This window comes from Perognathus longimembris, chromosome 6, assembly GCF_023159225.1.
Source record: "Perognathus longimembris pacificus isolate PPM17 chromosome 6, ASM2315922v1, whole genome shotgun sequence".
In the NCBI taxonomy this organism is placed as follows: Eukaryota; Metazoa; Chordata; class Mammalia; order Rodentia; family Heteromyidae; genus Perognathus; species Perognathus longimembris.
Window position 1 is genome coordinate 63,992,154 of NC_063166.1, and position 26,494 is coordinate 64,018,647.

The 26,494-nt window shown below is 41.1% G+C and overlaps 1 protein-coding gene and 1 pseudogene across 2 annotated transcripts; one reads left to right on the forward strand and one right to left on the reverse strand.

The window, feature by feature from the left end:
- Positions 1-288: 288 nt before the first annotated feature.
- Pank2 (pantothenate kinase 2) lies at positions 289-26,494 on the reverse strand. Of its 2 annotated transcripts, XM_048348858.1 has the most exons (7): positions 26,145-26,492; positions 18,334-18,686; positions 12,215-12,468; positions 10,138-10,314; positions 6,377-6,500; positions 4,888-5,013; positions 289-558 (listed from the first exon to the last, which is right to left on the reverse strand). In XM_048348858.1, exons 1-7 carry the CDS (start codon positions 26,407-26,409, stop codon positions 508-510), a joined length of 1,350 nt encoding a protein of 449 aa, XP_048204815.1. In that variant the 5' UTR covers positions 26,410-26,492; the 3' UTR covers positions 289-507. The 2 variants fall into 2 exon arrangements, with proteins under 2 accessions (XP_048204815.1, XP_048204816.1); XM_048348859.1 differs by lacking the exon at positions 10,138-10,314 and having other exon boundaries at positions 26,145-26,494.
- Positions 14,239-14,673, forward strand: LOC125353298 (annotated as a pseudogene).

Consider the following 26,494-nt stretch of genomic DNA (forward strand, 5'->3'; position numbering starts at 1 on the left):
ATTTTTCAGTGTTCACACAAAGGGTAAATGCAAACCAGGGTAATGTAGAGAAGACGATACCCAGGTACACACTGACAAAACCTGTGATTAGACTCTAACACACAGCAGCTGTGCTGCACTTAGCAAGTTCAAACAGGAGACACACAGCAGTCAGCTGAACACAGGAATGCAGGACAACTCTGGAAAGCATCTCTAGTGAGATGTAGAGATTCCAAACCACGCCACAGGTTTAACACTGCTGTGCTCGAGAGCAACCGAAGGACAAATCTTCACATTGTCTAGACATGGTCCATGTTTTTTGCCTTTAATATTTCTTTCCGTACTGGTTGCTAGTTTAGACTAAATTTTTAAGGATTTATCTTGATGACTTAGAAAAATACACTTGAGAGCAAGAAATGTCTCGCTCTGATTCAGGTAGTACACGATCATAAAACTGAGTCTCTTAAAAAAAAAACAAGTCCACAGGTCCCATTGTGGAAGGTTCCAGGAAGCTCTCCCAGGTAATAATCAGGGAATCTTCAACAGTTCAAGGAGTGCTCCAACAGCTCCAAAATAACCCTGAAAAACAAAAAACACCAAGGATAAGAGCTCTTTTCCTTGTTACAAGTATCATTACATGTATTAAAACCAATGTAACCCTTAACTCCTGACCCATTCCCTGAGCACCAGCATAGCCTCCTCCACCTAGAAACCCTGGGGAATTCCCCAACAGGTAAAGACTTGTATGTATGTAAAACATGCCCCAGACATACAGTTTACTGTGGCAAGTAAATCAGAAAAGATGGGGGAAAACAATGGAAAAATGACACTGACCAATATGCCTTGTATTTACAATCTTTGTGGAATTGAACAACTCTTTGTACAACTACTTAATTAAAACAAAAATTAGGGGCTGGGAATGTGGCTTAGTGGTACAGTGCTTACCTAGCATACACGAAGCCCTGGGTTCAATTCCTCAGTACCACATAAATAGAAAAAGCTGGAAGTGGTGCTGAGGTTCAAGTGGTAGAGTTTTGTTTTGTTTTGTCAGTCCTGGGGCTTGAACTCAAGGCTGGCTTCTTTTTGCTCAAGGATAGCACTCTACCACTTGAGCCACAACATCAAGTGGTAGAGTTATAGCCTTGAACTAAAGAAGCTAAGGACAATGCCCAGACTGCAAGGTCAAGCCTCAGGACTGGCCAAAAATAAAAAAATTAAAATTAAATGAATAAATGACTTATGGGTGGGGACAGGAGGGAAAAACGGGAAGAGAACAAGGGAAGGGGTGACACTGTCCAAAAAGAAATGTACTCATTACCCAACTTATGTAACCAGATCCCATTACACATCATTTTTATTTTATTTTTTTTTTCCGGCCAGTCCTGGGCCTTGGACTCAGGGCCTGAGCACTGTCCCTGGCTTCCTTTTGCTCAAGGCTAGCACTCTGCCACTTGAGCCACAGCGCCACTTCTGGCTGTTTTCTGTATATGTGGTGCTGGGGAATCGAACCCAGGGCCTCATGTGTACGAGGCAAGCTCTCTTGCCACTAGGCCATATCCAGCCCCTACACATCATTTTTATAGTAACAATAAAAATATTAAATTTAAGAAAAAGTAAAACCAGGACCCTAGAAGGTGTTACAGGCCCTCTGGACTGTACTGGAAAACAAGGAGAGCCAGCAGAGGCTTGGCACACTTCTAGACAACCAAGGAATCAAAGTGAGATGGAAACAGAAGTATCATAGAAACTGACAAGCTTAAGGGAATACCAAATTTGACAGGCACAGGGTAAAAAAAAGACAAACAACTACAAAAGCAATACTTGCAAAACTGTTTGGTGTAAGTGAACTGAACACCTCCGGGGGGTGGGGGAAGGAAAAGGGGGAGGAGGGAGGGTGGTATGAGGGACAAGGTAACAAACAGTACAAGAAATGTATTCAATGCCTAACGTATGAAACTAACCTCTGTACATCAGTTTGATAATAAAAATTTGAGAGAAAACAAAAGAAATCATAAAAAATAAAAAAGAAAAAAAAAAGAAACTGACAAGCTTGAGGATGAGAAAGATACCAAGGACTCCCCCCACAAGAGGTGAGCACAGCAGGAGAGGTCTCAGGATATGCTGAGAATAACATCATGGCATCAAAATGTGGAAAGGGAGGCAGAAACAAAAGGACCACAGTTCAAGGCCAACCTCTACCTCAAAAAAGAGGATATGTAGTACATAAATGTAATCCCAGCTATGCCAAAAGCATAGGTAGGACAACTGTGGTCCAAAGCAATTCCAGGAAAAAAGCATGAGATCCTACCTGAAAATTAAAGCAAACAAAAGGCTGAGATGTGCTTCAAGAGATAGAGCACCTGCCTAAGTCCAAGTCCTTGAGTTCAAAGCACCAGTACCATAAAAAAAGTGTGTGTGTGTTTAGATGGATGGATAAATGGATGGCTGGATAAAACAGTATAAGACAATAAATAAGACATTGACAGAAAGAAAAGACCAACAGGAATCAGAACCTGCAATGTTACATAATCCATCAAGATTTCCAAAACATGAGACGAGCTATGAGAGGGCTTTAAAGAAGCCAAGTAGGGCTGGAGATTTTGTATTTACCTTGTGTGCACAAAGTCCTGCCTTCAATCCCAGCACCAAAACAAAAAGAAGTCACAGAAAAAAGAACCCAAGAATCCTGAAAGCGTCTGCTGGGAATTTTGAATTAGAAGTGTCTAAAATACCATAAATAGCAAAGTCCGTACCCCAACAGAAAGGGGCTAGCCTTGTCCCTCTATTTCCTAGCTTTTCAAAAAGGAAGCTGTACCATCTGCATGATGAGGAGGCTGGAGCTGAAGAAATGACTCAATTGAGAACCATTATACTGAACTCCGTGGAACTCAGAAGCTACTGAAAATTGTTTTAAAGCAGAGACAAACTGCTGTAATGAGAACAGTAAGGGATGAAGGCTTGAGAAGCTTCCACAACAATCTTTAACCAACTTGCCTTGCATAGGAAGACACAGCAATCAAAACTAGAGTCAGGGGCTGGGAATATGGCCTCGTGGCAAGAATGCTTGCCTCGTATACATGAAGCCCTGGGTTCGATTCCCCAGCACTACATATATAGGAAAGGACAGAAGTGGCGCCGTGGCTCAAGCTGACAAGAGTGCTAGCCTTGAGCAAAAAGAAGCCAGGGACCATGCTCAGGCCCTGAGTTCGCGCCCTCCCCCCCCTTACCCCAGGACTGGCAAAAAAACAAGACAAAAACTAGAGTCAGAGGCCTGACAGCAAATAAGGAAATGTTTAGTCACTAGAGGTGATAAAAATGACAAGATATATCAACAACATTTCATAAAAAGTTATATCTAGCCTATCTGTATAACATAATATGCTGTGATTCCAATCTGGAAATATTTATAACTGATCTATTGGTGTCTAGGACATATATCATAATGGCATGTGAACTTGAATTACATCAATACATACAAATTGGTGTTTAATAAAAGCAGAGAAACTACCTTTAGAGTCTGTGCAATGGGGAAGGGAGGGGAAAGAGTTCAAGAATATGGCACCAATGGCTAGGACCTGTAATCCTAGCTACTCAGGAGATTTCTTTTCTTTTTTTTTGCCAGTCCTGGGCCTTGGACTCAGGGCCTGAGCACTGTCCCTGGCTTCTTTTTGCTCAAGGCTAGCACTCTGCCACTTGAGCCACAGCATCACTTCTGGCCATTTTCTATATATGTGGTGCTAGGGAATCAAACCCAGGGCTTCATGTATATGAGTCAAGCACTCGTGCCACTAGGCCATATTTCCAGCCCCTACTCGGGAGATTTGAGGATCACAAGTCAAAGCCGCCCAGGCAGAAAAGTCCGTGAGACTCTTACCTCTAACCAAAAAATAAAAATAAAAAACGGAAGTGAACTGTGGCTCAAGGGGTAGAATGCTAGACTTGAGCAAAAAAGCTCAGGAGGGCTGGGGATATGGCCTAGTGGCAAGAGTGCAAAAAAGCTCAGGGACAGCACCTATACCCTCACCCCAGTTCAAGCTCCAGGACTAGCACAAAAAAAAAAAAAAGCATTAAAAATACAGAGAAATATAAATCAAGACAAGCGCTGGTGGCTCACGCCTATAATGCTAGTTAATCAGTAGGCTGAGAGCTGAGGATCATGGTTCAAAGCCAGCCCAGGCATAAAAGTCCCCATGAGACTACTTCCAATAAACTACTAAAAAAAAGAAAAAATGCTGGTAACAGTGTTGTGGTTCAAGTGGCAGAATGCTAGCCTTGAGTATAAAGAGGTTCAGGGACAGTGCCCAGCTGAGTTCAAGCCCCAGGACCAAAAAAAATATATGACACTTTCTTGCAGGCTTGGGATGTATGTGCTTCAGAGGTATAGTGCTTGCCTGGCATGTTCAAGACCATGCATTTCATCCTCAACATCACCAAAAGAGAATTTTTTTTCCTTAAAATTTGTTAAACTTTTACTTAAAACAGCCCCAAACTCCACTTTACATTTTATTACATAAACAATAGCTTTCAAACATTTTTTGGCAGTTGTGGGGCTTGAACTCAGGGCCTTGATGCTGTCCCTGAGCTCTTTTGTTCAAGGCTAGCACTCTACCATTTTGAGCCACAGCTTAAATTTTTAGGGATAAATGGGAGATATGAGTCTCATGGTGACTTTTCTGCCCAGACTGGCTTCAAACCACAATCCTCAGATCTCGGCCTCCTGAGTATCTAGGATTACAGGCGTGAGCCACCAGCATCCAGCTAAGAAATGTCTTGATTAATGTTTCTCTTTTAAAGTTAGACCTCACCTCACACAATTACAAAACAAGTACCTGCAGAGCCCAGCTGTCAGTACAAAGTAAACTGGTGCCCTCTGTGTATAGGACAATCACCAGATACAATCCTACTTACCTCATGTTCAGAAAAAAGTGCTTTCAACTGTCCCTTGGACCAATAATCCAAAGCATATGCCAAAAGCCGCATGGCGATCGTATTAACTCTCAAGAAATTTCCAACAAATACCACCTGGTTAATATTCTAACAAGCACATCAAAAAAAGAGCAATTAGTTTTCACTTTAATTTTTTTCATAGAAGCTACACACAGTATATCACTATACACAGTTTTTTAGTGTGACCTGACTGCTAATCAAATCTAACCCAATTGGCCCAGGGCTACTGAATTTGATCCCTAAACAACTCTGGACCTACTGAATGTATGCCCCAAACTGTCATAAAACACACACACACACACACAATTTGTATTAAATACGATCAATAAAAACTGCTAAATAAAAATTGCATACATACAGGTAGGTTAAAAAAAAAACAGCAATCCAAACAAGGAAAGTGCCACATATGAGCAAATTAAGGTATATAATAAGTAGAAAATTCAGCGATCAAAACTTTAGACCTAATAAATTAACAAAAAAAAAGCCGTAAGATTCCATCCCCAACATTAAATAAATAAATAAATAAAACCAATCTACTCATTACTGCTAAAGATGATCTCAGTGGATGCAGCCCTGTGCAACAAGTGTCAGCAATCTATACTAAGATTCGTAATCCCAGTCACCCTCAACAATCAGAAGTCTGACAAAAAAAAGTGAGCCACAGAATAGCTTCACACATTATAAACTGTTTGCTGTGGAGTTAACACTGGGACCCAATTGCCCAGCTCTATGAGAATACTTTTGACAAAAGAAGACCTGCTCAAATATGTAACCAGGAAATATACAGTAAAACTATACAACAGTATGTACGTCTGATTTCATAGTATATGTTTAAATAAAAGACAAATGCTTTTGAAGTTTCCTTTTAAGCCACATTTCCATATGAACTATTTAAAGAATAATTTTTAAACAAAATAGGGACAAAGCCACAAAGCTGCACCATCTGGATCCTAGATCCTCTTTCCCCCAAGTGCAGCCCATTCTTGGTTCTTTCATAGCCCTGTACAATGCTGCTTGACCCGAATGCTACAAGGCAGCACTGTAAAGAAGCTGAAAGCACAAAGACAGCTCTGCTGAGATGGAGGGCAGCCAGGGCAGGCCTTCCTCTGCCTGCTCAGTCTTCTCTCAGCTTCAGTGACTTCCTGTAGATTCCTTCCCAGGGCTCTAGAGCTCCGGGTGGGCATGAGTCTAGAATCAGCATTGTTACCCACCCATCATCATACCCTACCCCCATCTCTGCCCTACCTTCCTCCACTTTCTCCCCAACAGAGGTCATTTTACCTCCACAGTAGGTCTTTATCTTTGGTAAGTGAAAAAAAGAAATAAAGATTAATCTGTACTTGAATTCAAAGTTCACCCAATACAGCTACATTAAGGCACATTAAGGTGGGGCCCACTTAGAAAGCTCAGCGTTTTCTCAGAGCAACAGAAGAAAGTCATGTCCCCTTACTTCATTAAGGGCACACATCCTTGCTATAGAGCCAATGTTGTTGGTGATGGTGATCAAAGTCGCTCGGGCAAGATCCTCCTTACTGACAGCCTCTCGCTTCTCCTTACTCATCATGTTTCCAAAGCTGTGATGGGAGAGGAAAAAAAAAAAAAAAGCTGAACCCAAAGCAATACAGCCTAACAGAACTTTCTGACAGGGCTGGGAATATGGCCTAGTGGTAAAGTGCTCGCCTCGTATACATGAAGCCCTGGGTTCGATTCCTCAGCACCACATATATAGAAGAAAAAAAAAAGCCAGAAGTGGAGCTGTGGCTCAAGAGGTAGAGTACTAGCCTTGAGCAAAAAGAAGACAGGGACAGTGCTCAGGCCCTGAGTCCATGCCCCAGGACTGGCAACAAAATCAAAAACAGAACTTTCTGACATAAAACTGACTTTTAGGGCAACACTATTCACAGCTTCCAATTTTTTATACAGATGGAGCCATCTGCCCAGAGAGAACTCAGCTTCAAATAGAAGTGTTCTAAGTGAACAAGCAGCAGTTTTCTGGTGGCTTCTACTGAATTCCAACTGATACCAGCTAGTCCTGCATTCAGTCCCAGATCTACTGGAATCAACACTGCCCCTCCTCTTCCAACACAGCCAGTTCCAAAGCTACTTCTATTGGCAATCCACTCCAACTGCAAAGCTGTTCCACAGAAGTGATCACTTCACATCTGCTAAACTGCTGTATCAGAGCAAAGCAAAGCATAGACAGCCCCCAGAGTGAGCTACTTATTTCAGATTTCCACAGCAAATAAAGTATTCCAAATTTCTTCACCAGAAGAATTGCTTTAAAAAAAATACCAGAAGAAAATCGCAGCCAGTAAGTGAAAAATGATAAAATGAGCAAATATTGCCAAAATAGAAAATACATACTCAAAATTAAGATACATTAATATTAAAATTACATTACTCAAAATTGAAATTACTCAACTAAAACTACATACCAAAAGCAAACACATATACATGAATGCCTTTTCTACTATTAAAAACCACAGGCATCAATGTACAAAAAAGAAATGACACTTAACAATCTCAAAGTAAAATTAAGAAAATTCCAAGCTGGGCACGATGGCGCACACCTAGAATTCCAGCACCTGAGACTCTGAGGCAGGAAGATCACAAGTTTAAGGCAAGTCTAAACTACACAGGAATATCCTGTCTCAAAAAAAAAAAAAAGAAAAGAAAGAAAAAAAATAATTCTATGTGCAATAGCAACAATGATATAAAATACCTACGAATATTTCTAACCAAACAAGTCTTCATCTCAACCAGGTGTAATCATGAATCAAAACCACAATGAAAGGTGGACATGGTGGCACATCCCTGCAATCCCAGCACTTGGAAGGCTGAGACAGAAAGGCCATGAGTTTACAACCAACCTGAGCTACAGAGTGCACTCAAGGTCAAGCCTTGAGACCTTGTCTCAAGAAGAAAAAGAAAAAAAAATTGAAGTTAAAATGTATCCCATTCCTAAATACATATCCAAGAGAATTAAAGTATGTCCACACTGCTGGGTACTGGGTGCTCATGCCTATAAAACCTATCTACTCAGGAAACAGATCTAAGGATCACAGTTCAAAGCTAGTGGGCGAGTCCATGAGATTCCTATCTCCAAAAAATTACTGAAAAAAAGCTAGAAGTGGAGCTGTGGCTCAAGTAGTAGAATGCTAGCCTTGAGCTTTTAAAAGAAGCTCAGGGATAGCACCCAGGCCCTGCCCTGAGTTCCAGTCCCAGGACCAGCACACGCAAGCAAGCAAGCAAGCGCACACTCACACTCACATAGATAACTACAAAAATGTTAAATGCTATTCATAAAAACTAGCCATGCAAATGTTTACCAGCTAAGAAATGCACCAAATGAATAAAATACAACAAATTACTTGGCTAGTCTAGGTGTGGTGGTCCATGCCTGTAATCCCAGCTCCTTGAGAGGCAGACAGGAGGATTGTGATTTGAAGCCAGCCAAAGGAAAGTTAGTAAGACTATTATCTGACAAACAAGCTGGGCAAGATGGGGCAAAATTGCAATCCAAGCTACACAGGAAGTGAATCATAGTTTGAGACTGGCCGGAGCAAAAGCACAAGGCTCTATCTGAAAACCAAAAGCAATAGTAGCATTTGCCTAGCAAGCTTAACACCCTAAATCTCCTATACTACTAATGAAAAAAATTACTTGGCAATAAGAAAGAAATTCACATGACAAAAAGAATCAACCTTGAAAATATTATGCTAGAGGAGAATGACATAAGGGGTGACATTATTCAAGATACATTGTACTACTAATCAGACTTGTTGAATTGAAACCTCTTTATATAACTACTTAAAATTTAAAAAAAAAATCTGGAAGGCAAAAGGGGAGGCACAGAAAGGGAGTAAGGAAGAGTGAACAAATGCAATCCTGCTACATGGAAAATGAACTATGTAACTCGTGGGCAGGGACAGGAGGAAATGGGGAGAGGGTTGAGATGGGGGAGAGGGGTTACATTGTCCAAAGAAAGAAATGTACTCATTACTTGACTCATGAAATGGTAACCCCTCTGTACAACATCTTAATAATAACAATAAGAATATATTTTAAGGGGCTGGGAATGTGGCTTAGTGGCATCCACAAAGCCCTGGGTTCAATTCCTCAGCACCACATATACAGAAAAAGCCGGAAGTGGCCCTGTGGCTCAGGTGGTAGAATGTTAGCCATGAGCAAAATAAAAGTGTGTGTGTGTAAAGAGAGAAAAGATAGGTGCCAGTGGCTCAAGCCTGTAATCCTAGCTACTCAGGAGGCTAAGATCTGAAGATTGCAGTTCAAAGCTAGCCCAGGAAGTCTGTGAGACTCTTATTTCCCATTAACCACCAGAAAACTAGAAGTCAAGACAGCACCCAGGCACTGAGTTCAACCCCACAACCAACCAAAAAAAAAAAAAGAAAGAAAGAAAAGCAAAAAGCGATTATGCTATGCAAAAAAAGCAAGATATGAAAAGTCACATTACACATTGTATGATACCATCTACATGAAATGTTTAGATCAGGCAACTATTAACACAGAAGCAGATTTGCCAGGCTGGGAATATGGCCTAGTGGCAAGAATGTTTGCTTCCCATACACGAAGCCCTAGGGGGTTCAATTCCCCAGCACCACATATACAGAAAATGGCCAGAAATGGCACTGTGGCTCAAGTAGCAGAGTGCTAGCCTTGAGCAAAAAGAAGCCAGGGACAGTGCTCAGGCCCTGAGTCCAAGCCCCAGGACTGGCAAAAAAAAAAAAAAAAGAAGCAGATTTCTGTTGGAAGGGTGAGGGGTGGGGCAATGGGATTTGCAACTAATGGATATAAAGTTTCTTTCTAATATGATGAAGATATTCTGAAAATGAGTTATGGTTTAAGAAGCACAATTCTTCAAATATACTAGAAAGCACTAAATTCTAAACTTTATGAACAGGTGACTTTGTAGTAAATTACACTTCACTATAAGCTGTTCAAAAGAAAACATATGCCCTAGCACTGATGGTTCATACCTATAATCCTAGCTACTGAAGGAGGCTGAGATTTGGAAGACTGCTATTAGAAGCAGCCTGGACAGAAAAAGGCTAAAGGCATGGCTCCGGTGGTAGAGTGCCAGGAGTGAGCAAGAAAGCCACTGAGCTCAATCCTTGGTGCCAGCACAGGAAACACATGCCTCTTGTTCAGGATTTTACCCCTGCATTTCTTAAAACACATATACTCCCTTACCTTGAAGCCACAGCCCAGCCTGGCAGTCCAAACCTCTCATAGTCTCCTCCATAAATGTCCCGTACTAGTTTATCCACTTTGGTGCTATCTCCACGAGACGCCATTTCAAGAGCTTCTTCAAAAGTGGTACAGCCAGTAAGCAGACAGCAGAGACCAAAAAAAGTTCCTCCTCCAAGACTGTGATTAAAAACAAGCAGTGAGGGCTGGGAATGTGGTTTAGTGGTAAAGTCCTTGCCTAGCATGCATGAAGCCCTGGGTTCAATTCCTCAGCACCATATAAACATAAAAAGCTAGAAGTAGCACTGTGGCTCAAGAGGTAGAGTGCTATCCTTGAGCAAAAGAAACTCAGGGATAGTGCCTGAGTTCACACCCCAGGACTGGCCAAAAATAAAGCAGTATGGTATTATAATATGGGGGGGAAGAGGGTCCAATACAGGGTTTGAACTCAGAACCTGTTTGCTCAGCTTTGCTTGGTTGGCTGGTACTCCACCACTTGAACCAAGCTTCCAGCCCTATTATATTTTTAAAAATAGGGACAGGAAGGTGAATATTTCATTTACAAACCCTGAAACCATATTCATATCAATCAACTCTTACCCCAATCCAGACATATACATAAGATACAAGTCTGGAGAAAGGTTTTTTTTAAGGTGCTTCATATGCACTTTGAATGTACTGTACATATTCATGTAAGCCAGCAACAAAGTAGCAAAATGTAAGATCCTGCCCATGTTTTATTTAAGTGCAGTCTTGGTGCCTGCTGAGTGTGAAGCACCCAGGTGCACATGGGCTGGACACACTGGGGGTCATACTGGTTCCTCCTTTGTACTGATCCCACTCACCCACCAGATTCCTCCAATGATGTTTTCTTCCCAAAATTACTCTAGTTCTTTAGCCCAGACCTGTTTTTAAAAATATCTTATTGATCCCAATCCCCAGTTATTTCTTCTAGTGACCTGTTGATCCTGAAGCCAAAACTAAGCTTCCCTTCTAAGTCTATCCTCAACCTCATCACTTTTTTTTTTTTTTTCTGGTCAGTCATAGGGCTTGAGCTGTGGGCCAGGGTACCATCCCTGAGCTCTTCACTCAAGACTACTCTCTACCACTTTTGAGCCACAGCACCACTTCTGGTTTTCTGGTGGTTAATTGACGACAAGAGTCTCACAGGGACTTTTCTGCCTGGGCTAGCTTTGAACCATGATCCTCAAATCTCAGCCTCCTTAGTAGTTAGGATTACAGGTATGAGCCACTGGTGTCCAGCCACACACATTTTTTTTTTATTGATGAGAACACTGACCATTCCCAGATGCACAATTTGAACCATGCCCTCCCTCCCCAGCCCTTGATATGTACATGTGAATATAAACATACAAAATCAACAGATGGCAAAGTTAGGACCTTCCCTTGCCGTCTCTTCTGAGAGCCTACTTAGGAACTTTAGCTACTTCATGTATCTGAGGATACGAACTACAGAATCAGGCTGAGAATGCGGCTTAGTGGTAAAGTGCTTGCCTAACATGCATGAAGCCCTGGGTTCGATTACTCAGTACCACATACACAGAAAAAGCCAGAAGTGGTGCTGTGGCTCAAGTGGTAGAGTGCTAGCCTTGAGCAAAAGCTCAGAGACAGTGCCCAGGCCCAGAGTTCAAGCCCCAGGACTGGGGGAAAAAACAAAAAAAAACTACAGAATCAATCGTCTATTTATACATTTTTTTTTTTTTGCCAGTCCTGGGCCTTGAACTCAGGGCCTGAGCACTGTCCCTGGCTTCCTTTTGCTCAAAGTTAGCTAGCACTCTGCCACTTGAGCCACAGCGCCACTTCTGGCCATTTTCTATATATGTGGTGCTGAGGAATCGAACCTAGGGCTTCATGTTTATACATTTTATGAAACTATAGTCTTAAAATTCTAAACAAAAAGAGACTAAAGTAGGTTATGAAATCAAAATTTCCAGGAAACATGGGTTTGCAAAACCTGACAATTTTAAGTCTTTCACATACTTTCAACAAATTCTTGAAGGCCATTATATGTAATATCTGAAAACTTGGTTAAACAATTATTTCTTCATAAAATCCTTACCTGGTACCCGTGACCCTCTTATAGTTATCTTTGGAATATACTGCTAAGATGCTAACCCCTGAGCCAATGTTCACCAGAAGCAGAGGGTATGGATTTTTCAAATCAAATGGTAACTTCTGACATTTTTCAGAATCAGCAGGGTTTTCAAAGTAATAGCATGGTGACCGTCCATTAAATCCAACTGAATCGATGTATAAAATTCCTTTTATTAAGCAATCTAGTTCATCCAGTTTGCAAAGCTGAAGATCTCCTATCTGTAATAAAGTAAAAACATATTTAAAAAATTCAATAAGCCTACACATATTTTTGAAATTCCACTAAAAAGCATCCCCTCTATATTAAACAGTAAAAACACATCCACAGTTATATGCCATTTTGTATGTTTTACAAGAACAGAAATGAGGATTATGAAAGGGGGGTAGACTGACAGACTCCTGTTTCCAAAGAACCTGTAAATACACTCTACCTACAAACCACGGTAGCTGGAAGTCTCAAAATCACAAGTGAGCACTTAGCAAATGTCAAGCAATAAAGAGGATCTCTGCTAGCAGAGACAGGATGTAAGCACACAGCTGACACTATGGCTCTAACAGAGCCTAGTGACAACAGTAAATAACAGGGCCATAAATTCTCTGACAATTGCCTTCCAAAAGACAATCCTCAGGCTGGGAATATGGCTAGTGGTAGATTGCTTGCCTCCTATACATAAAGCCCTAGGTTCGATTCCTCAGCACCACATATATGGAAAAGGCCAGAAGTGGCGCTGCGGTTCAAGTGGTAGAGTGCTAGCCTTGAGCAAAAAGAAGCCAGGAACAGGGCTCAGGCCCTGAGTTCAAGCCCCAGGACTGGCAAAAAAAAACAAAGGAGCCACAAATTACTATTTAACAACCTGAGCCCAAAGGACTACAAGTGCCCAACAAAGTAAGATTTCTCTCTAGGAGCTGGTAGTTCACACCTGTAATCCTAGCTACTTTGGAGGCTGAGATCTGAGGATCACAGTTTGAAGTCAGCCGAACCAGGAGAGTCCATGAGCCTCCTATCTCCAATTAATCACCAGAAAACTGGAAGTGGTGCTGTGGCTCCAAGTGGTGGAGCACAAACCTTGAGCAAAAAGAAGCCAGGGACAGTGCTCAGGCCCTAAGTCCCAAGCCCCAGGATTGGCAAAAAGGAAAAAAAAAAAAGAAAGAAATGAAAGGAAAGAAAGAGGAAGGAAGGAAGGAAGGAAGGAAGGAAGGAAGGAAGGAAGGAAGGAAGGAAGGAAGGAAGGAAGGAAGGAAGGAAGGAAGGCAGGCAGACCAAGCCCTTTAAGGTACTCATTTATCACTGTCATTCCATTTGGCCAATCTCTCCTGTTAACATGAATGAATACCAAGTGCCAACATTTTCATTTCTAAGCCAAATTATTTGACATTGATGGCTGACCAGAATCCAAGAACTTTTATCAGTTGTATGTCAAGCCAATTTCTTTTTCTTTTTGTTGGTCGTGGGGCTTGAACTCAGGGCCTGGGAGCTGTCCCTGAGCTTTTTCACTCAAGGCTAGGACTCTACCATTTTAAGCCACACAGCGCCACTTTCTGCTTTTTTTCTGGTGGTTAATTGTAGGTAAGAGTTTACCAGACTTTTCAGCCAGGACTGGCTTTGAACTGCAATCCTCAGATCTCAGCCTCCTGAGTAGGATTACAGTCATGAGGCATCAGTATCCAGCTCAAACCAATGTCTATGACATACAAGAAATTGAATGTTATAATTCCCATAATTGATGGTTATTTCAAAATGTGCTGCTGTGCTTTTATTTCTAACGAATCTCAGTCTAACTGGCATACTTAATGACTAAATCCACAGATAGCTTCATTGACCCAAGTTACTCAGAATAGCATATTGAATGACTATAAAGCCACAGGTAGTCTCATTAACCCGTTACTCAGAATGTAAGTTTAGGACCAATTATGTTCAAACCTCAGTATCACCACCAAAAACAGAAGTAAAGTCAACCTTGAAGGAAGAAAAAGAAAATTCAAAGCCATACCATGGGTGCCAGTGGATCACACCTATAATCCTAGTTCAGACAGCTGATTTCTGAGATTCAGAGCTAGCCTGGGCAACAAAACCTCAAGATTCAGAGTCTGCGCCCCGGAATGTATCCGGGATTGGGGATGGTTGCTATTGCGGGGTCCTCGTGCCCAGCACCCACAGCCAAGGAGCGGGCTGCGAGTATCCTAAGACTGCTACAAAGATGTTTGACATAAAGGCTTGGGCTGAGTATGTTGTGGAATGAACTGCAAAGGACCCTTATGGTTTCCTTACAACAGTTATTTTGGCTCGCACCACACTGTTCCTAGCAAGTCCTGTGGTATCCTAGAAATTGGCCAAGATGATTGAAAGCCAGAGAGAAGGAGCAAAAAAAGAAACAAAAACAGCAAGAAAATATTGCAGAAGCTAAAAAAGGACTGAAGGAATGAACGAGCTCTGCAACTGGAGAATAATTTGGAAAATTATGCAGCTTTGGAGTTATTAAGTGTTTAGATTTCATCATAGGATTATTTAGTAATTTAAATCTCATTATATAGAAGAATCATGTTCTGACCTCAATATTATAATAACTTTTAATTTTGTGTGTAAAAGTTTGTTGGTACCTATGGACATTAGAAGTGCATTGTATTATAGCTCAACAGCTATGTACACGTGATTATATAAGATGAGGATAAGCAAAAAGAACTCCAAGAGGACACAGAAGGATTCTACTGTTGTTACTTTTAATGTTCTAGGTGAATTTCCTTTGGCATACCCTATGTGGTTACTATATATGATTTTGGTACACTGGATATTGTATATATGCTTACCCGAACTAGGGAAGGGAAAGAAAAATGAGGAAGGGTGTAACAAGTATAACAAGAAATGTACTCACTACCTTATTATGTAACTGTAACCCCTTTGCCATCACCTTGTCAATCAAATTTAATTTTAAAAAAATAAGTGCATTGTATTAATCTGAAAATCCAAAATCCTAACTTCCAATATCTGAAATTTGTGTGCAGACATGATTCACAAGTGAAAATTCCACACCTGACTATGTAAAGGGTTATATTCAAAACAGACACACTGGGGCTGGGGATATAGCCTAGTGGCAAGAGTGCTTGCCTCCTACACATGAAGCTCTCAGTTCGATTCCCCAGCACCACATATACAGAAAATGGCCAAAAGTGGCACTGTGACTCAAGTGTCAGAGTATGCTAGCCTTGAGCAAAAAGAAGCCAGGAACGGTGCTCAGGCCCTGAGTTCAAGGCCCAGGACTGGCAAAAAAATATATATAAAATAAATAAAAATAAAAAAATAAAAAAACAGACACACTAAAAATACTGCATGGAATTAGCCTCAGTCTATATGAAATGGAAATGAATTTGATATTCAACTAAAACACTTCTAGTCCCAAGCATTTCAGAAAAGGAAAACACAACTTGCAGTACAGCTTCTTTATCACTGACTTAGTGATTTGCCATTTTGCAGGGGATGTACTGAGGTAGAGAATAAAGACTTTACATATGCACTCCATTGAATAGTGATTTAAAATTGGGCCTTGTTCCAGACCAAGGACACTAGGAATATACAAGTCAGGATTGCTCTGCTTGAGGTAGAAAGTTTGTTTTGGCTTCAAGACACAGTGTATTTATTAATTATAATTTGATCATTATCGCTAATTGGAATGGAGTCATTTCTGGCTTTTCCAGAGCAAAACATTAATGAGAACATCTATTTTTCTGATGTTAGTCTTTGAGACAACTGGTAATGAGGACATTAAGCATTTTTCAACCTAATTTTATAAAGACTTATTTATCTTGACTATAAAATACCTGCTGGATGTAACAAATTTTTTATTTTTGAACACTGCCATTTTCTTAAATGAGTTATTGAGTAACATCGTCTTAAAGCTTGTACTAAAAATGACAAATGCTATAACCTTAGAATCAGCTTTTGTTTTTGTACTAACTAGAGCTGTGGAAAATTTAAAATGTCATCAGATAATCTGCTAGTTTATGTATAGCATTCTTGGTTTTATTTAACAGTTTCTGACTTGTACTGATGTCACAGCTTCAATGTTTGTGATCAACAAGCTTGTGGAAATCAAAAGTTTCAATTCTTTTGAAGAGTTCCCAAGGAGTTAAGTCATACTTCCCAAGTAGTTCAGAAAGGCTTAAAATTGAGAAAACCTTTGACGGACACAGTAGTGAACAAGATAAATGAGAATGTACTATAATTAGAATGCAGAGCTAAAAGGTTTTTCAGGTAAGCAGTAATACTAGAACTTTTGTCTATTAAATATGGCTTTTCTAGATGCATGCTCCAGTAATTTTACTCACCGCAGTATTTAACAGCTTATTTTGTTTTCTGTACCTCTGATAGTGATTGTCCAAAGCTTTTACTTAAAAATGAAACTCGTCATTGAAATAGAATTTGGTATGTTTTTTAAAAACATCAAGATTCTTATCTCCAATGAATCAGGAAAAAGCTGAAACTAGAGGTGTGGCTCAAGTAGTAGAGCATCAGCTATGAGCAGAAAAGGCTGAGGGAGAACTGAGCAAGAGCACAAGCACAAGCCAGAAGTCCAAGCCCCAGCACTGAAAAAATAAATGGAAGACAGCAAATTAGGAAGGTAGGGAGGAAGACAGGGAAGAAGGTAGAAAGAGAAGAAAGAGGGGAGGGAAGAAAAAGAGAGGGAGCTCAGTATTTTAAAGCAAATATTTCACTGTGTATTACTAAATATTAGTCACTTCTCACCCACAAACAGGGCTTGAGAAGCATTTGATCTGACAGTTTTATGGATAGCACTGGTGCATAAAAAGCAAAAACTGGCCTAAGAATCAATTCTTAGATATTAAAAAAAGTCCTTTACAACCTTCTCCTTGTGTTATCAAAGCTGTTAACAGCCTGCATGGTTTCAAGTACACTGCAAAGGGGCCTCCAAAGGGGCCCCTCCAAGATCCTGGAAACAGGAAGTTTTCTCCTTTACTCATCTGTTAGTTACAATCCAGAGTCCACTACAGACTTCCACCAAGGGTGAGTACCTTCTTCTCTTCCGCTACTTCCCTGTATTCACAAGAGGAAAAGAAACCACTGAAAACTAGCACCAAGAAAAACCCAAGCAGAAAATATAACATTTTGTTCAGTAATTCATGCCAATTGTACATTATGATTACTACAGGCAATTACAGGAAAAAGGATAAAGAGGACAAGATCACAAGCCACAGAATGACACAGGGAGAAAAGAAAAACATGTACAATAGCATAGACTAAAGGCAGAATCTTCTCCTTTGGTCAAGTATTCTCATTTATGTGGCATGAAAATACAGTCCCCAAGAACATTTCAAATCTATATTGTACCCTGAAGATCAGGCCAGTTCACTTGCAATTCTCATGACTATGCCTATATCCATTCTCAAAGAGCATATGTACCTATGCTATGTCATTCCTCAAAGAACTTATGCCTATGTCCTTCCTTAAAAGACCTAGCTAGCCTCAAAGCCTCTCTTGGTGTTAATAGAATGAAAACAAAATCAAGTACCCAGTGGTTCTGGCTCTATGGACCATGGACCAGATATGGTTTAAAAACTAGATTAACAAGTATGGCACCAGGAAGCAGTCCAGGGGTGGGGGTGGGAAAATCAATAGTACAGCACTTGAATATACCAAGCTTTGAATTATATACATATACAAGCATCAGGAAGCGAAGAGCTCTACATCAGCCATCTCACCATCCCACTACCCACAAGGCCTGAAAAGATCACAGCTAGCCAAAGTTACTTTTTAAGTTATTTAACATACAATTTTATGACCTGATTTTTGCTATCCCAGATTCACTAAGTTTTCACACTAAAGAAATGACAAAATGCTATACTTTTAGAGGTTCTGATTGTCATTAACATAATCTTAGCTAGGCAAAAAGTAAAGTATACAACAATCTGTATATGGCTAATCCCTGACTATCACTAACTTATACTTAATATTCATTTCATTCAAGAAAATCCAAGTTCCATTAGAAATGGAAAATATTCTACAACTAGGAATTGGCATTATTTTTAACAGTCAAATTACCATAAATTGTATATAAGCTAAAAAATGCATACTGTGAGAAAATCCTGCTCAAATTTGTATGCTCCACCTCCAGTGGCACAAAAGACAGTGTGGAGACTCGAGAAGTTTTTATCTCTGCCCATTTGAATAAAAGCAGGCATGTCATGAGTGGGAAAGCGTATAAAGTGCAGATTGCCTTTGCGTCCACACAGAGTCAGGTCCTTCAGCTCCAGGTGCACGTCCCGAATGCCTGTGGACCCATAAGCCACGTTGGAGGTCAGGTACTTCCGAATGCTTTTGAGACTTTCTACTTCCTCCTCCTCCTCTTCAGCAGTGATGTCTTTGGGTTCAAAATAAACCAGCTTGACCAGGGTTCCACCAATATCCAAGCCAAACCATGGAAAAACTGAATGGGGAAGAAAAACAGAAGTGAGAACAGTTTCTTCTTTTTTTTTTCTAAAAACTCTATTTCTACTTCTACTAGACTAGCAACCAATTTCACATCCTATAGTTTCCAAAGATCAACAAAAGATTAGAAGAAATGTGATTCTCTCTGATTTGGAAAAAAACTAAGACAATGATTTTTTTTAAAGAATAAATAATATTAAAGTTGAGCCAATCCAGCCTTTCTGTACAAACCAACCCAAACTACACTAGACTGTGTGTGTGTGTGTGTGTGTGTGTGTGTGTGTGTGTGTGTGTGTGTATTTTGGTTGGTTGTGGGGCTTGAATTTAGGGTCTGGGCATTGTCCCTCAGCTTTTTTGTTGAAGGCTAGTGCTCTACCACTTTGAGCCACAGTGTCACACACTCCCAGTTTTCTGGTGGTTAGTAAAAATAAGATTCTCACAGACTGCGCTGCTTGAGCTAGCTTTGAACCATGATCCTCAGATCTCAGCCTCCTGAGTAGCTAGGATTACAGGAGTGAGCCACCAGCGCCCATAATGATGTATTTTTTTAAACAACAAAATAACTCCTAACAAGTCTCAGCCCTGAGAACAAGGTTCTATTTCCTGGGGAGAGACATGAATTTTTAGATTGAAACTCTTATGTTAAAAAGAACCAATTAGTGGAGAAGAAAAAAACCTGAACACATCTTACTGAAATTTTAAGAAACCTTAAGGAAAAAATGAAGTTCCTTACAGATTCATATAACATAAAAAGTAACACAAAAGAAGACTTCTCATCAGCAACACAGATGCTAGAACACAATAATGAACTTGCTTCAAAGCTATAAGAAAGGATTTGGAAATTTTTATCTATCCAAACCAGTTTTCAAGTGGGCATGAAAAAGCAACCTTCACATACAGGAAAGCCCAGCTTTTACTTACCTGAAATAATCACTAGATGCACACCAAACATAAGTTTAAAACACTCCAAGGGAGGGGCTGGGGATATGGCCTAGTGGCAAGAGAGCTTGTCTCGTATACATGAGGCCCTGGGTTTGATTCCCCAGCACCACATATACAGAAAACGGCCAGAAGTGGCGCTGTGGCTCAAGTGGCAGAGTGCTAGCCTTGAGCAAAAAGAAGCCAGGGACAGTGCTCAGGCCCTGAGTCCAAGGCCCAGGACTGGCCAAAAAAAAAAAACACTCCAAGGGCTTTAATAAATTTTATAATCCATAAGTGATAAGCAGAGAAACAAATACATGCTGACTTTAGGGAAAAAAGCAATCTAGAACTAAAATACTTACATGATTTCAACATAGGAAGTGGAAGAGGAAGAGAAAGGAGAAGGAAGTGAAAGCAAGCAGGTTTTGTCTTGTTGGAGAAAGATAAAAAGATTCTGATTAATTCTAGACAGGAACAGCAAAGTAACATTTAAATGTGTTAATGATGTATAGGTAATTACTTTCAGGAGAGACAAAGAACATAGGACTTTTTGAATATACAGGTAGTAACAGTGTAGTGGAGGGTGCTGGGAACAGGACCCAAGGCCTGGTATGCATACCCCAGCTGTACCACTCCCTAAGCCCAAAAAGATTTAGAAGGTTTTCACCAGAGAGATATAATTATTTCATAGACAGATAATATATATATATAGGGCTGGGGATATGGCCTAGTGGCAAGAGTGCTTGCCTCGTATACATGAGGACCTGGGTTCAATTCCCCAGCACCACATATACAGAAAATGGCCAGAAGAGGCGCTGTGGCTCAAGTGGCAGAGTGCTAGCCTTGAGCAAAAAGAAGCCAGGGACAGTGCTCAGGCCCTGAGTCCAAGCCCCAGGACTAGCCAAAAAAAAAAAAAAAAAAAGATAATATATATATATATATATGCCCTAATTGAGCATTAAACAAAGTCTACATGTATCAAAATTTAAAATGGAAACAGAACCATAAAATAGTGAACCTTTGCTACTGTGATGAATTTGTACAGTTTGGGGGGTTTTGTGTGTGATTTCTTTTTTTTTTTGGGGGGGGGGGGTGTCCTGGGACTTGAACTCAAGAGTCTGGACATTGTCCTCAGCTTTTTGCAGGAAAGTCTGTGAGACTCTAATCTCCAATTAAATCACAGAAAAACCTAGAAGTGATGATGTAACTCAAATGATAGTGCTAGCCTTGAAAAAAGAAGCTTAGGACTGGGGGGGGAGAACAAAACTATAGAAAAGTCCAAGGGAAAAAAGGCATCTCTCATATAAAAGCACTAAAGCACCAAATCCAGCTGTGCAGTAAGATAAAAGTAATAATAGAATATTGTCAAGAAGGATCTTCTCAAGGAATGCAAGGATGCAAAGTTTCCATACTACAAATTAATGATGCTTCTATATTAGAAAGCTAAAAAAATAAAATTGTCTCAATAGATTTGAGAAAATAAAAATCTGAGAACTAAAACAAGTATAATGGCTAGAGGCATGGCTCAAGTTATGTTCAAGGCCTTAGGTTCAATTTTCAGTACGACCAAAACTAAAAATATAGTAGAACAAAAAAAATACAGTAGAACAAAAAAAAAAGAAAATCAAAGAACTCAGATAAATATACCAGAAGCTTTTCAAACATGTGGTTTTGACCAACCACGGTCAAAATTTAAATCAAAATTTTCAATTTCTGGGGCTGGGGATATGGCCTAGTGGCAAGAGAGCTTGCCTCATATACATGAGGCCCTGGGTTCAATTCCCCAGCACCACATATACAGAAAACGGCCAGAAGTGGCGCTGTGGCTCAAGTGGCAGAGTGCTAGCCTTGAGCAAAAGGAAGCCAGGGACAGTGCTCAGGCCCTGAGCCAAGGCCCAGGACTGGCCAAAAAAAAAAAATTTTTTTTTTCAATTTCTGCACAGATTATGCAACTCAGTTAATAAATATGGAATGTTCTCAGCCCATCTCACATTACTGTCAGTTGTGTTTAAATTGTGTGTTATCTGAGTGTATTCTTGCCCTCAATTTTAACTTCCAAAAAGTAAGTCAAGGTAAACATTAATAAGTTGGACTTCAGTGATAAGACTGAATCAAGAATCTGCTTAGTACAGTACTGAACATCCTGAGCATTTAGGGGAGGGGACGCAAAGAAGGGGAGAAGGGGAGGGAAGCAACAAACAAAAGTGTTGTTTTCTAAACTAGTGAAGGTCACAGATATCCAATGATTGGCTTAGATCCAAAATCAGCAAGTCCTGAAGATCTCCCTAGTATGGTATAGTATACTTCAGTCATCTTCAAAGAACCAGCTCATTCTTCACTGCTGTAAAATACTCTGATCTCTCTTGGCTCCTGCACATCTGGGCTCTCAACAAAAAAACATGCTCTTTTATATGCACATTTTGCCAAAACTGTGCATTTTATTGTATGTAATCATGATTCAATAAAATTTATATATTTTTAAACCTCCACCCCCATTGCAAGGTTGGAGACTTAAAGTAGGGCCTCAGCATACTAGGTAAGCACTTTACCACTGAGCTACATCCCCAGCCCAAATTTTAAAAATAATTTTAGACTGCTTTGCAATACAGTGGGGTTTGACTAGATGTGGGGGGGGGGGTACAGTTTTAAAAACTGAGATCTGAGTCTGGGTCTAAAGTCAGACACCTAGAGTCAAAACTGAGGTGCAAGCTCAGTGGTAAATCTCTTGCAAGTACTTGTCTAGCATGTTTGTGGGGGGCAGGAAAGGAGAGAAGAGAGAGATTAAATAGTCTGTTATTAACTCCCATTTGCTGCATAGAGAAAAGAAAACGTTTCTGGCTTTTCCATTTCGCCCTACTTTATAACACTGACTAAAATAGGGTGAGTAAATCAATCATTATGCACACTATGTAAAATCAATCATTATGTACATTATGTAAAAATTAAACTACTTGAGGGTAGGGTTAGGAGGAGGCAAAACCGGGGAAAACAATGGAATGGTGACATGGATCAACAAGCTCTGTGCATAACCTGACTTATGGAATTGTAACCTATTTGTACAATTAATAATAAAATGAGAGTAATTAAATTTTATGTGAATTACCTAAAACTCTCCTATGGGGCTGGAAGTAGCACATTCCTGCTATGTATGAAGTACACATAGGAAGATCATGATCCAGGATGGCCCAAACATAAACTCAAGACCTTCTTCAAAAGATAACTAAAGCAAAAAAGGCTTAGGGCTTGCCTCAAGTGGTAAAGCAACTGCCTAGCAAGATTGAAGATTTGAGGTAAAACCCTAGTACTGCCAGAAATATAAAAGTAATAAAAAAAGCCATTTTGCATAATTACATAATATATAATACCTGAGAATGATGGAGATTATTGGCCTTTATGTCAGTTAGATCAGTGCTCAAGTCTGGGTGACTAAGCAAGTTACTTATACTCCCCAAACTTCTGGGTTTTTTTTCAACTGTACGTGTGTATAGATACATACATATTACATATATGTACACACACATTTTTTTCATTTTTTTGTAACCAGAAAACATACAAGCTCCATCACTAACTCAGTATATGGTCTTGGACAAAGTATGATGTCACTGTGCCTTTCTTCTTTCCTCATCTGGAAACTGGAACTGGAGACAGAAAAACTCATCTACCTGAAAGGTTTACAAAATACTTACTTTAGTGTTGGCTATGTAGCCAACACTACTATTTTGTTCCCATAATCCTTAGAAAAAAATTTATTTACTTGTGTTTTCTACTGACTGTATTAAGAGCTAACCCCCTGACATCACACATGCTAGCAAACAATCTAACACCATTTATCTTTCTATCATTTTCAAACAATCCTTACTTGGCATCTTCTCAGTCCTGAGAGGCATATTCCACTCCCTCCCTACCCAAAAGTTCTGAAATCCAGAATGTCTTACATATGTACATATATGCCTGTCCTCATTCCTAATTATTCTAAAGCAGTAAGTCTGGGATGGGGACTAATCTGGGAACCATGCTGCTCTAGGAATATGTGTGGCAGAAAATAACTACAACCAAGGCCTCAACAATTTTAAGAAAAACTGGCTAGCTCCTAGTTTTAACAAAACATACATTCCAGGTCAGCTTGGCCTATAGAAGACCCTCTTTCCCAAAAGGAAAAAAAAAGTTTTTGCTTGTTTTGCAGCTCTCATTACCTGAAATGTCTTTTCATTAGTTATCAGAGAAAGGGAGGGAAATATGGCCAATTAACAGACACAAAAATTTAAAAATATATAACCTCAGTATGGATGTCTACTTACTTCCTTAAGAGAAGTTCTGAGGGCTGGGAATATGGCCTAGTGGTAAGAGTGCTTGCCTCCTATACATGAAGCCTGGGTTCGATTCCTCAGCACCACATATATAGAAAAAGCCAGAAGTGGCACTGTGGCTCAAGAGGTAGAATGCTAACCCTGAGTAAAAAAGAAGCCAGGGACAGTGCTCAGGCCCTGAGTTCAAGCCCCAGGAATGGCCAAAAAAAAGTTCTGAAACCACCTTAAAATAACCCTGCCACTCCCCATCCCAAACAGTCTAAATCAGGGTTTTCCACAGTGGTCTTTAAGTCACCTGGTTCTAAATAAGGAACTTTTTCTTTTTTTTAATGACAGCTTTAGCAAGCCACTGGGGTAGGTGGACTTCATCTCCAAAGCAACCAGCAAAAAAGCAAGGTGGCAGGTGTGATTCAAAAAGTAGAGTACCAGTCCAGCAAGTGTAAGGCTAAATTCAAACCCAACTACAACCAAAAAAATAGTCTAGCTCTCCAGATACTCAATCTGGAGAACTGGGCCAAGAAAATCTATCTTCTTAACTCTTTGTGTCATTTTTATGCTCTATGTTGGAAGTACTTACACAGTAGGCAATAATTTTCACCTTAAGACTGCTGTGAATACAAAAGAACATGCTTATGTTTGGTCTTAAAGCAATAAGGAAACAACAAATAGGACATGAACAATTCATGTAAGAACAGAAACATTTAAGACTGAATTCCTAATTTAAATTTCTACTCTCCCATGCTTAGCCACTGGGCTCTGACCTTGCAAGAACCTGTTTTCTCATTGGTAAAACAAAATACCACCTCACTCAGAACTAAAGAACTCCGGGTTAAAGAGGTACAGGCATGCAAACACCAACAATACATACAACACTTAGAATCCTGTGGCCAAAGGCTAATTTTTACTTGCTCATTTCTGGAATTTATTCATGTCTTGTGTTTGGCATTGCTTAAAAATCAAATGCTCCTCAAAACATAAACCAAATAGCACAAAAAACTCAAAACTAGGCACACACACACAAAAAAGGCTGGGAATCTGATTTCCAGCCCTTTCTTTTTTTAAAAGACAAGGTCTTGTCTATATAGCCCAGAATATTCCCAATCTCGTAATCCTTCTGCTTCCACCTCCCGATCTCTCCCAAGATGGGAGAAATAATCAAGAGCACTCCCAAACTTTTCACCAGAAAACAGGGCCCAGATCACAAAAGCAGTTGGGTTAGTTGGTCAGTTGAGTTAGGACAGATTATCCAATATGACTTCAAACTAATTTCCTTCACTTTCGGCCGCATTTAAGCAAGCCGATTTCGTCTAAAAGGAACCTGGTAACCAACACCAAGTCTACCCATGTATTAAACGCAGCTAACTTGGTAAAGAGCTCCTATTACAGTATCAGGACAAGTAATACACTTTCAGCGGTGTCAATGGCTTCCGAGACCGCCGTCCCGAATTGAAGGTCTATAAAAAGAAGAAAATACACAATCCAGAAACATGGTAATAAAATAGAGAAACCCAATCTTGGGAAGACCTAGTGCAACTCCCAAAGCAAAAATTCAGGAACATGTTTTCCCACGAAAGAAAAAAAAAAAAAAGGTCAATGTTCAGAATGCTACAACCCTGAACTCTTTTGAGTACCTGGCAAACCAACTGAGGAAAAAGGAAGGCATGATGTGTGCGAGATGACCTGAATTCTCTTGGGGGGGAGGGGTGGGAAGGTGCACGGGACCCGGAATCCGGTTTTAGAACTGGAGCAACTGGGGTGCAGGTAGGGCGGGGGACACGCTTAATCATTTTCCAGTAAGCTCGAGATCGGTAGGTGAAAACGGATTTCACGTGTTGGGGAGCGGGTGAGAATTAGAAAGATCTGTGGGGGAGGGGCGGCGACACTCATGGAAATAAGTCAAAAGAAGCCTTCTCAAGGATGAAGTCGTGCGGCTCTCGGAGAAAGCTCGCCCGAGGAACCGCGGCGAAAGGGTCCGGGCCCCGCCACAGGCTGGAAGCGCAGCCCCAGGGCTGCGTGGGCCGGGCGGAGGCCCAACTCCCAAAGCGACGCGCAGGCCCAAGGGGGGCCCAGTGGTCTCCGGCGGAGCGTCAGGCCACGCACCGACGTGGGACCACCGTGCGGGGGCACTGTCCGCGCGCGGGAAAGGAAAAAGGGGGAGAAAAAAAAAACGGCGGCCGGGCCGGAAGAGGGGGCAGGGCGAACCGCAGGGCGCCCCGCGGGGCACTTACGCGGCCGCTTTTTTCGGAGATTTTCGACGCGCTGGCGGGAGACCGAGGTAGGACCGCTGTAGGAGCCTGGCCGTTCCCGCCTCAGGCCCTCCGCCGAGGCTCCGACCTCGGGCGTCGACGCGCTGCTCGCCCGGCGCCGCTGTGGCTCCCGCCGCCGCCGCCCTTCGGAGTCCCCAGACGCCGGCTCTCCGGCCGACGAGGCTGAGGAAGTGGCGGCGGCCCTGCCGTGGCGCTCCATAGGCGCGCCGGGCCGGCCCGTTCCCATCCGCAGCAGCCACCGCTGCCGCCCGAGCCAGCCCCCCAGCGCCGGACTCCTCTCTGCCTCCTCCGCGGCAGTCCAGCCGGAGCAG

Bases quoted from the DNA above. Each gene is read 5' to 3' on its own strand.
- Pank2 (XM_048348858.1), bottom strand. From the start codon at position 26,409: ATGGGAACGGGCCGGCCCGGCGCGCCTATGGAGCGCCACGGCAGGGCC. The intron at 6,501-10,137 runs GTAAGGGAGTAT...CTCCCATCACAG, and splicing joins GGCTGGGCTGTGGCTTCAAG to CTTTGGAAACATGATGAGTA. The intron at 559-4,887 runs GTAAGTAGGATT...TTTGTTTTTCAG, and splicing joins CACTTTTTTCTGAACATGAG to GGTTATTTTGGAGCTGTTGG.